Source organism: Carettochelys insculpta, chromosome 8, assembly GCF_033958435.1.
Source record: "Carettochelys insculpta isolate YL-2023 chromosome 8, ASM3395843v1, whole genome shotgun sequence".
In the NCBI taxonomy this organism is placed as follows: domain Eukaryota; kingdom Metazoa; phylum Chordata; order Testudines; family Carettochelyidae; genus Carettochelys; species Carettochelys insculpta.
Window position 1 is genome coordinate 61,804,109 of NC_134144.1, and position 12,322 is coordinate 61,816,430.

The following is a 12,322-nucleotide window of genomic DNA, read 5'->3' on the forward strand; positions in this document are numbered from 1 at the left end:
TACTTATTTTTAAAAGGAACTAATTATCCGTTATTTGGGACCTCCCACTGGCTGACCTTTTCTGCCAGCAGCTGCGCAGCTTTTCCACAGGCGCAGCTGCTTGCCAGAGAGCACTAGGTAGCTTCCCCAAGCCTTGGAGTAGCCGGGGGGGAACGCTGGCGACTGCCACTTCCTTCCCGGCTCCCTGGGGTTAGGTAGAGCCAGGCGGAGCTGCCCCTCCCAGCCATATCTCCCTGTCCTGTACCTGGGACAGGGAGATATGGTTGCCCGATTTGCATTCCATCATACACATTTTTAAATCATCCATGGTTATCTGAGAATTTCTTAGCTTTTGCCAAAACAAGCCAGGAGGAACAGTCTAACCTTCATTCGATTCTGTTTAATTCCTTCTACAATCTGTTCCATCTGCCGCAGAAACTGCTCACGAGCACCAGAGGAGGCCATTGCTCTGGAAGAGAAATCAATACTAAGAGAGGAGGGAGTTGGACCAAACAGGAGTTTCCCCTAGAATTATCTAACCTGCATGTAGAACTCTTAAAATAGATCTAAATAATAAACATGTGGTCTTAGAACTACAGCTGTTCTTTCTGCACAGAGTAAAGGGATAAAAAGTAGATTAAGACAATCCTGTTAATTGTCATAGTTCCTTGGGATAGATCTCCATACTCTATTAGCTCACCCAGGGTATGTCTACACTACAGAGTTATTCCAGAATAGTTTATTCTCAAATTATAACTCCAAAATAAACTATTCTGGAACAACACAGACATATTACAGGGAAGCCCCAAAATAAGCAAAACATATTCCAAAATAGCACATCCACACAAAATAAAGCCAATTTTACAGCAGTGTTGTATCAGAATAAGCAATTCCAGAATAGTTGATTTCAAAATACTCCTTATCCCACTGTGTATACAGCCGCTAGTCTGAAATATCTATTTCATAATAGACACTATTACTCATAGAATGAGGTTTACAGAAATCAAAATAAGCCATCAGCTATTTCAAAATAATTTTTAAATAGTGGGTTTTTTTGTGTAAATGCTTGCAAAGTTATTTAAAAAATGGCCATTCTTCTGAAATCACTCTGCAGTGTAGACACACCCCCAGTTCATCTCCCTGCCTGTACACAACTGATCCCTTTGCTAGACTTGTGTCATGATAATAGCTATTAATGAACCAAAAATATGGCTTCAAAGTAAGTGTTTCAAAAGAATAACTTATGTGAAACGTAAAATTTTAAATTAAATTATCAATGTATAAACACTAAATAAGAATTTATAAAGTTTTTGCAAATATTCTTGAACAATTTCCACCCTGATTTTGCCAACCAATTACAGATGAATGGGTAGACACCAAGACTTAATGATTCAGATTACTTACTGCTGGAAATTATCATGAATTGAGTTCAGCAAGTTAACCTAATGAAGACAAAAAAAAAACAAAACTGAACACGTACATCCTCCTTTCCAACACCAATATAGATTTTCAGTCAATTTAAAATGTGATTAAGCTAAAAAAGAGAGTCAGCCGACTAAAATGCCAGCTTCCTGTTTTGCAGAGTAGTATACAATACTACCTACTTGCACTCATGGGCTACGTCTACACGTGAAGCCAACATCGAAATAGCTTATTTCGATGTAGCAACATCGAAATAGGCTATTTCGATGAATAACGTCTACACGACCTCCAGGGCTGGCAACGTCGATGTTCAACTTCGACATTGCGCGGCACCACATCGAAATAGGCGCTGCGAGGGAACGTCTACACGCCAAAGTAGCACACATCGAAATAAGGGTGCCAGGCACAGCTGCAGACAGGGTCACAGGGCAGACTCAACAGCAAGCCGCTCCCTTAAAGGGCCCCTCCCAGACACAGTTGCACTAAACAACACAAGATACACAGAGCTGACAACTGGTTGCAGACCCTGTGCCTGCAGCATGGATCCCCAGCTGCCGCAGAAGCAGCCAGAAGCCCTGGGCTAAGGGCTGCTGCCCACGGTGACCATAGAGCCCCGCAGGGGCTGGAGAGAGAGCATCTCTCAACCCCCCAGCTGATGGCTGCCATGGAGGACCCAGCAATTTCGACGTTGCGGGACGCGGATCGTCTACACGGTCCCTACTTCGACGTTGAACGTCGAAGTAGGGCGCTATTCCGATCCCCTCATGAGGTTAGCGACTTCGACGTCTCGCCGCCTAACGTCGAAGTTAACTTCAAAATAGCGCCCGACGCGTGTAGCCGCGACGGGCGCTATTTCGAAGTTAGTGCCGCTACTTCGAAGTAGCGTGCACGTGTAGACACAGCTATGGAGCTACAATCAGCTTTCTTTTAGCAACAAAAACAGTTCTACTGCTTTATACTCCTGTTAGCTAGGGCTGGTTAAGGGTCTGTTTTCAGGAAAAAAAAAAACAAAAAACCTTACTGGTAAAGAAGCTGCACAATGCAGGGTTTACATCATACATGCAGCACATTTATGTTATAGCTTAACTATATTGATGTAATTATACCAGTGAAAATTCTGCTATACAGTAGACCCCTGACTTACATGGCGGTTGCAATCTCTGGAGGGGGAGCATTCTCTGGAGAGGAGCCAAGGACCAGGTGGCAGTTTGGATCCTGGTTCCCCTTGGCTTGCAGAGGTGGGAAAGTGACCACCGCTGGTGCCGTCGTCAGTTTTCCCACGCCTGTCAGGGATGGCAGCTGAGAGCTTGACTCTGAGCTGTTGCCCCTGACAGGAGCAGGGAAACCTCTCCTGTCAGACACGGCAGTTGTGTTAACCCAGCTGCAAGTACCTCGGGGGTTTACTCCACGGGCAGACTTCCCAAGCCAAAAAACATGAGAGTTGTACAAATGTCAGTGTGGGCTAAACGTAACACAATTAAGGTGAACAGATGTAATAAGGGGCACCACATGGCCTGTAAACCTTACATCACTGAAAATAATGGGATACGTGAACGGACCCCGTTTGGCTATAGCACCGGGTCCTATACAAATGCAGACACCGGACAAAATAGCACTCAGGTTAATCTGATTTTGTGAAGTCAAAATTTACATGGTCAGTGCTAATATCCTAATTTTATTCCTCTTTTGAGCCTGCACTGAATAATTCAGATATCTATGGCGTTGGCTTTTCTATTAAAATATACATATGTACACACAAAAATGCACAAGCAGAATCTGAAACAAAGATTTCCATAAACTGTTCCGTAAACCGAGTTTGGGATGCAAGGCGATTTCTTCTCAGTTTTGAACTTTCAAGATAATTACCTGTCCCTTGCATAGTCAAGACCTAGTCCAGTGCCCGCTACACAAAAGCTCAGCAGTATCCTATTGTCCTATTGCGTGCTAAATATTTTAAAAACATGTTCTTACCTCTTTTTCCAAATACACCTTCTTATCATCCAATGTGTTATAGAGGGTAAAGAACTGCTTGGTTTCTTTGTGAGTTGCTGACACTGAAAACAAAAAGAAAAACAATAGCCCGATGAGAGCATAAGGGCATTGCCCCCTCCAATATGTTTAGGGGGATTTATTATTGGTTACATAACACAGCATTAATAAAAACATTTTGATGAAATTATTTAAAAATCCTCAGTGAAACAGTCTTTATGTAGTTCAGTATTCTCATGTAGTGCTAATAATCCTATGTTGTACTGTGGGATTTCAATCAGAGTACAGAACTGAATAATCTCCTCAAAAAAGGCGATGAGAGGAGTTGGAATTAATTCCATCGAAGAAAGAGTACAAAATATGGCCTGGTTAGCTGTTCTGAGGAGACAAAGAGCCTGTCTACTCGGGGAAGTTAATGTGCAGTAAGTTAGGGTGTAAATTTAAGGCACACTACATACTCCATACTAATTACCTCTATGAACTCTTGTTGTACATGAAGACAACCCTCAGACCACATAGTTTAATGCACTTCTAACATACTTTAAGCTACTGCCTTCAAAGGCACTCTTAGGCTGTGTCTAGCTTACTGAGAACTGGTGGCAAAATATACGCAAATTGAGTACCACAATTTGTGTACCTTTTGCTGACAGTTCTATCAGGAGAGGCTTTTCCAACATTTGGCCCAGCCACATGGGAACACGGGTCAGAAAAACCCCCTCTGTCGAGATATCCTGTCTTCCTCATGGAATGAGGCGTATAGCGATGCTCGCAGAATGCACCCAACCGGCAGATCTCTTCCAAGAGATCTGCAGTCTGGATGCCCGCTCTGTTGACAAAACTTCTGTCAACAGAAGCCTGCAGTCTAGACACAGCATTAGAGGTTGTCATTACACAGAATTAGTGCACAGCAAACTGGTGTGTAAAATCTACAGTGCTGTAGCCTGCCTCATACCAACAGCCCATGCTACCATGCATGAAAAGGTCTACAGTAGTTTCTGGGTCCACACAGCTAGTCAATGTGCAAGACTAGTGCACCACAGATTTTCATGCAGCTAGCCAGGCACGAACTACCCATATAAACATGTGCAATCCCGGTGTCCACATGGAGAGTTAGTACAGATTAGTTAGATCTCAGAGATCCACTGGGAATTTCAGTTCAAGTCCTTTGCATCTTTGTACAGACCTGTTTTGCACACCATGGTACTGTGAAGTGAGAAGTTTGCCTACATAAATTTCAACAAAAAGCAGTCAAGTAGCACTTTAAAGACTAGCAAAAGAGTTTATTAGGTGAGCTTTTATGGGACAGACCCACTTCTTCAGACCATAGCCAGACCAGAACAGACTCAATATTTAAGGCACAGAGAAACAAAAACAGTAAGCCAGGAGGACAAATCAGAAAAAGATAATCAAGGTGAGCAAAGTGATTATCTTTTTCTGATTTGTCCTCCTGGCTTACTGTTTTTGTTTCTCTGTGCCTTAAATATTGAGTCTGTTCTGGTCTGGCTATGATCTGAAGAAGAGGGTCTGTCCCACGGAAGGTCACCTAATAAACTTTTTTGCTAGTCTTTAAAGTGCTACTTGACTGCTTTTTGTTTTGGTAGTGTATAGACTAGCACGGCTTCCTCTCTGTTACTATAAATTTCAACAGTGCATGTGAAAATTAAATCACAAAAAAGAACTAGACATACGCAAGGATTGCTTTCAAGTAAAAGAATCAAAGAAAGTCAATTTCTTTCTTAGATACCCAGCTGTCCAGTTGTCTTGCAGTACACAATATGCAAGAACACACTGTACAGATCTCACATAAGTAGCTGGAAATTCAGCATTGAGATAAAGATTTATACATAGTGCATGATGAAGAGATTAAAGTAACACTACTGTGATGCCCATGGGACAAATGGATGTCAAAATACATAGTTAAATCAAATAACAGGAATCATCCTAAAAATCATGAGTCATTTTGGGCTACTTAACTATTACTATGTATGGTTTATTAGGGACAATAAGCTACCCCCCTGGAGGCAAGACTTTACTGAATTGACATTATTATGCTATGCTTCTAAATGAAGCCATTCATAGCCACTAAACCATACAACCTGAATGAAAGAGCAAGGGTAGGACCCATAACCCTAATTCTAACAAATAATCTGATTAATGCAAGGTCTTGCTGATCAAAATAAACATTAACATGCTTAAAAAAGCTTAACAGCAGTCATTTACATAGCAGCATGCTCAAATTAAAACCAAAAGCAATTCACATTCCAACAGTGAGCATTTTAGTAAAGGACACCCATTAAAAGATGTATCAGAGAGGTAGTCGTGTTAGTCTGTAGCTTTGAGAACAACAAGAAGTCTTGTGGCACCTTATAGACCAACAGATATTTTAGAGCATAAGCTTTCGTGGGCAAAGACCTGCTTCATCAGATGCATGAGTGGAGGGGTGGTTTCAGAGGGGTATTTAAAGAATGGGGTCCCAGTAAAGGGGGACGGCCAGAGCTGACAAAGTCTATTCAGCAAGGTGGAAATGGCCCAGTATCAACAGTACTTATCAAAAGAGGAAAAAACAAGTCAGATCAGACAGGCAGATGTAAGCCATTGTCAGCATCTAATGGGGAGCTATGAACACCCAGAGCAGAGAAACTGTCTTTGTAAGCTGCGAGCCACTCCCAGTCTCTGTTTAATCCATGGCTAATGGAGTCAAATTTGCAAACAAATTTCAGCTCAGAGATTTCTCTCTCCATTTGATTTCTGAAATTTTTTTGTTTCAGAACTGTCACCCTTGAATCTGCCACTGAGTGTCCAGGGAGATTGAAATGTTCTCCCGCAGACTTCTGTATATTACCCCTCCTGATGTCTGATTTATGTCCATTTATTCTTTTACAGAGAGACTGTCCAGTCTGGCCAATGTAAATTGCAGTGGGGCATTGCTGACACATGATGGCATATATTATATTAGTAGATGTGCAGGTAAAGATTAACAGATGATGAACTCTGTGTACCAGAAAAGAGAGGTGTGGAACTGAAGAACCTACTAATTTAAACCATTGTGAAGGAACTGAGGAAACCTTTCATGGAAAAATATACTGAGTGCATTATAGGTACACATGGTGCTCTCTCTTATTGGACTAGCTTCTGATGGTGCAAAAGACAAACTTTCGAGCTATGGAGCTCTATTTCGGATCATGATGCAAGTTCACAGTTTAATTCCTCAAAGATTCCATCCATGATGATCTTGTGACAGCCCAGGTTGGAACATATGATGATATGCAAATTTTTTTTTTGGGGGGGGGGGGAGCGGAAGAGAGGGAATGTCTCAAATTGTGCACAAGAAATTAGTGGATACCTCTGATCTCAATCTCTTCGTGCCTCAGCATCCAGCTGTAAAACTAACATCTTCTCATTTCACAGGATGTTGAGAAAATAAATTCATGAATATTTGTCAAGTTGTCAGGTACCACAAGGATGAGCATCACAAAAAATTCCATGAGGAAATTAATAGTGTGTTTATATGGCAGGATCTGAATAGTGTACAGCAAATAGAATCTCAAGCCAAACACTGAACAATGAAGAGAAAAGGTATTTAACAGCTGCTAACTAAATTAGCATCATCCATTCTCTGCACTGAATGAGGCTGGGCTGCCATGCAAAAGAGAACCAGGATGGGACCACATAATGAAAGACTATGACAATGCATATGCATAAGGGAGCCAATTAAAATTGCTCTGGCAACCTTAACTCTGGCATTTCCTAACTTTAAGGTTGCTTTGCCAAGAATTCTAATGGTCTTTTAAAATAGATTGTGCGCATGCTGAGACACATTCTATAGTCTGTACACACATTTGATTATGCACTGGTCACATCTGTATATACACAACACAAACAGTATATGTAGTATATACACACGAATGGATGCATAGTATGCCTTCCTCACAGTAGAGGATCACATTTGGAAACACACAGAGAATGATCATTTATATTCTCTCTCTCACCAAATTAACGATTGACAGGGAAGAAATTTCAAAACTAAGCTCATTCACACTTCTTCCTAGATATCACAGCACATTTGTAAAACTGACAATTGTAACAATACAATAGACATGAGGTATTCAAGAGCACTGGCCTCAACTATGAGCTTCTTGATATTTGATTCAGAACCACATACTCATAAAGAAACACACACACACAAATAATAAAATCGGGATTAACTAATTAATAAAACACAAGTCAGATGTAGCTTTTCCCTGTAAATGGTGGATAAAGGGCTCTCCAAACACTCAGAGTTGATCCAAGGGACTGAGCCTACTGCAAACAAGAAAACAATTACTTCAGAGACCTTGTGTATCAAATATTAACCTCAAGGGAATTTTATAGCCCCTTTACAAAACCTTGAAAAGAGAGGTATACTATGTGACTGTCCAGTGATGCTTAAATAGAAGAGAATTAGCAGGTGTTGTCGTCATGCACCATAAGCCTGTAATATGGTTATGCTCCTTCCAGCCGTTAGCTTTCAGGAGTACATTCCTTTTTGATATACGTACCCTGACCATAGAGTTCGATAAATCTCTTCTGATACTGAGTTAACTCCGCTCTGCTGGGTACCTCATCAATCTTGCGTTGTAAAATAGCTATCTCTCTATTTCTTCGGGCCTCAGTGAAAGAGAGGGAGAGAAAAAAGAAAGGCCCATCTCTTATTTTGAATAGCTAAAAAGATAGCAACATTCAGAAATAACCTGCTGAATAAGTTAATCAAATAGTTCCTGCAAAAAGGAGAGTTAATATATTGGGTAAATTCTGGTAAGTCTCAAGATTTACTTCATGAAACTAAATTATAAAGATACTTAGAATCATAAGGCTGCAACAGACCTCAGGAGGTTGAGTCCAGTCCCCTGCTCAAAGCAGGGCCTTGCTTACAAACACTGAAGAAATTTACAGAAATACATTAAATTGCTTAACTAAGAAAACTAAAAATTTTTCCCTAGCAAGTTTGCCAAAAAACAACCAAAAAAATCACTTTGCACTCACCAGTAATAGCCTGATCTTTTGAAGCTTATCTTTTTCAGCTTTGTATTGCTGATCTATAATCTTATTAGGTTCCTAAAATTTGAGTAACCAAGATAATTTGATTAGTAGACAAAGAAACAGAATTTAAGCATTACCTTAAAAAAGAGAAGTAGCTGTTTATCAATTATAAAAACATAGGTTGGATTTTTTATTTTGTTCACCTTTAAGGCTAATCAAAATATTGCCAACATTTTTATATTATTATAATTAGAACAGGTTATCAAAGCTGTAAGATGAACTACATTCAAGTTCTGAATGTCAATTATATTACATAAATAATATCCTCTGCTGTTTAATGGTTCAATGATTTTCTTTAAAATTTGTTAAGTAGCCTTTTCACTGGAGACTAACACTTCCTAAAGGACAATCACAAACTAGGTAACTTATGTTTTAAATGCCTGTTCACAGTTTCATTATGTTCTCACTTACTGTAAGTGTAAAATTAGAGAAACTACATTGCCATCAATACATTTGTGATCAAGGACTTAAGAGAGATGAGCAGTCTTATGGAAGTGAAGCATATACATAAGTCTACTTAGGATGGGGGCCCCCCCAAGTTCCCAAATTATCACCATCTTCCTTTGATTCTCCCATTGTGCAGTCCTTAATTTCCTGTTCATCTTTCATCTTTGTAGGACAAGGACCATGTAGGTGCCAAATGCACAAATAGGCAGTTAGCCAATCACCACAATACTAAGGATTGTGACAACCATTAGCAATAAATAATAGCTGTGTCAATCATAATGATGTCCAGAATCACTTCATTCTATGGGACAAGGACTGTACAAGATCCCCCATGACACATTACCCCTATATTATCCCCGCATAAGATGATCCCCTCTATGCTTCCTCCCTCTTGCCTCAGTCTGCCCTGGGGTTCACACAGCACCAGTAGCAGCAAATTGTGCAGGACCATTGTTTAGGCTTTGGGTGGGGGCAGAAAGTTGGAAATTTTGTTCTTAAAACTATTTTAAATCCTAAAATAATAAGTTGAAAGCTTTCTGTTCAGTTAATTTTATCATCTTCTGCAATATTGAGGTACAGAGCACACACTGAGCACTTAAGAGCTTGTCATTTTAAGATCCAAGTATATAAAATAACTAAACACAAGCCTCCACTTTCATCTTCTATAACTTTCCTGCCCTCCTATTAGCATAGATACATGGTAGCCAAGTTTCACAGTGACTGATATTTATTACACTAATAACTGTTTCATTGTAATCTGATTCTCCACTGCCTCTAAATCCAACTTTCTTACTTTTTGTTTAGATTTGCTCCTTTTGGTGAACCTTTTTCACGTCTAATATAATTAAAGCCTGATCCGTGACTGGAGACACTAGATACCTCAATAAAAACAGATAAATACATAATTTTATTGAGAGGCATTGCTAATATTTCTAATATCCCCTAGCGATCAGATGAAGAGTACTGAGGTTACTCCTGAATCCTGGAACCTGCATGATAGCCCATCTGTTGTGCAGGATTGATGGCTGTATGTCTCAAATTCCAGTAGGTGAGGGATTTTTTTTAAACATGACACATGCGTGAACAGGAAGAAAATTACCTAATGAATAGGATTAAAAACTAATTAAAATAAACTTTATATTTGCTGTTTACCTTTTCTTCCCCATCTTCCTCCACATCAGCTTTCAAACTTTCAATATTTTGCTGTAGGCGTGCCATCTCTTCCTTTAAAAACAGACACCTTATTTTTAATAATTTAAGCTTTTCTTTTTGAGAAAGTAAAAGAAAGCCCAAATCCACATTTCTTTAATAATGTATGCCACAGACAGTATTTTATGATGTACAGGTACTGGTAACATTAAATAGCATTCTGTCCTAATGGGAGGATACCAATGTTCTTCATTATGTTAAACTGAACGCCTTGATTGTCAAGTTAGAAACAGACACATTCAACTTTGAATGCATCTTCAGCAACTGACACATGATATGGAAAGGAGGACTGGAGAAGTGTAAAAATGTTAAAATTCCAACACTGACATTGGTCTGAAGTATGTGGAAACCACAACATATGAATGCACATGAGACAAATTAAAAGTTGCAAAATTATTTCCATTATGTTTCCTTTGTTTTCACAACTTTTCAAATTATTCATCACCATACTTAATCTTTGCCTAGAGCTGGCATTTCCTCCATTAGATTTCAACAAAATCTCTTCAGCTGTTGTTGCGTTACAAACCTCAGAAAGAGAACAGTTCTCTTTCTTAACTATTATATCTTATTTCCAGGTTGTGCATCATCATAGTAGCAACCTGAACAGCAAGCACATGAATTATAGACTGAAACAAACATGCTGAAAGTATTAAGGCTTGATCTTGGGCTTCTCTCTACTGATGCATTTTCCAAAGTCAACGTCCCTTGACCAAGTAGATGATCCAGGGCACTCTTACCAGCACTATCCAAAAGACAACCTAGCAATCCCAGTGAAAAAAGATAGATAGGTATCTACCAGGTTCGACTGTGAATAAGCTTTTCAGTGGTGTTCTTTGTAGTATGGTTCATGGAGTTAAGAAGACATGTTACTGCGTCAATATAATGATGACATTACTTATATACAGACATGACACATAAGACAAGACAGAACCTTCAGGGATGCCCACTACAGATATCCTTTCCCAGAACACAAAATCAACAGCCTATTCAATATTATCTAAAGACCAAAGATGAGCACTTCTGGGTTTCCAGCCTAATGTCAAAGATATATTAAATGACAGCTCTCAGTGAATCTCCACAGTTCGGTCATAGTTTGGGATGGCATTGTTCAAAGTGGATCTGACATTACTAGTAACTGCCAACAAACTGGGAAGGTGGAGATTGGATCTTACATCTACCAATGTTTCATCCATCTTCATGTAGCAAGACAGACAGACAGACAGACAGACAGACAGACAGACAGACAGACAGACAGACAGACAGACAGACAGACAGACACTTACCCTACAATGTGTTCTGAACTCTTGCTCTTGGCTTTTGAGATTTTCATTCATAGCCACCAGTGCTCGTAGGTTCTGCAATACGCTAAATTAGAAGACCCAGAAAACTATATTAACTATTTCAGTTTCTAAATTTAGAACACAAGAAAAACTAAGTTATTAGAACAATGTTAATATAAACATGTTTCCCTGAATATGAGCTAAACTAGTAACACAAATATCACCATGGTGCCACGGAGGAAAACAAAAACAAACAAAAAAAGAAACCCAAACCAAACCAAAACAAAAAACAAGCAAGCACACAAGCTTTGGTACTGCACTGTTGTAATGCTTTCATGATGCTTCCCTTAATTCTTCTACTTATAAAAGTTCTGGAAGCATCTCTCATCCGGTATATGAAACAGTTTTCAAGACTAAGCCTTCAAGTAGAGGGGAAAAGGATAGGGAAGCTTTACTGTCTTGTCAAATTAGTCTTGACTCCTCTGACTGCAGTACATATCTAAACTTCTCCAATAAAGGAAGAGTTTCATTTTTAATTGCAAGTTTTGATCATGTTGCGGGGAAATTTTAAAGACTCCAACAGGAGTTTCTAGAGTTGACTGACTTTCAATTGGAGCTGGGGCCTGAACTTCCATTTATGACTTTGAAAAACAATCTTCTCCCCTTCCTTGTGATACTCTAAATGGTAATTTATCCTACATCTCCTTTATGAAACTTCTGGAATTTCAGGCCATCCCAGAGAAAAGGAGCATCATGAGCCATTATTTATTAAAAGGTAAAGAATATGACAAACAGAACAAAACAAGCCAGCCACATTTTTCATAAATTAAGCAGGTGAAAGTTTAACAGTTTGTGACACCCAGCTCTTCACTCACGAATAGCATTATTCATTTAAAATTTAAGAAATGTGTTTGACA

General features: G+C 39.4%; 1 protein-coding gene across 5 annotated transcripts in view; it reads right to left on the reverse strand.

Annotated features, from left to right (window-relative positions):
• The window catches only part of CCDC93 (CCC complex scaffolding subunit CCDC93), an 83,084-nt gene that overhangs the window by 14,011 nt on the left and 56,751 nt on the right, over positions 1-12,322 (reverse strand). For 3 of the 5 annotated variants that reach the window (XM_075001569.1, XM_075001570.1, XM_075001568.1), the window contains 7 exons: positions 11,409-11,490; positions 10,069-10,140; positions 8,413-8,484; positions 7,929-8,091; positions 3,373-3,455; positions 1,384-1,421; positions 364-448 (listed from right to left, as the gene is read on the reverse strand). In XM_075001569.1, the coding sequence (XP_074857670.1) occupies positions 364-448; positions 1,384-1,421; positions 3,373-3,455; positions 7,929-8,091; positions 8,413-8,484; positions 10,069-10,140; positions 11,409-11,490 (595 nt within the window). The remainder of the gene's footprint in view (positions 1-363; positions 449-1,383; positions 1,422-3,372; positions 3,456-7,928; positions 8,092-8,412; positions 8,485-10,068; positions 10,141-11,408; positions 11,491-12,322) is intronic. The other 2 variants (XM_075001572.1, XM_075001571.1) reach the window with 1 other exon arrangement.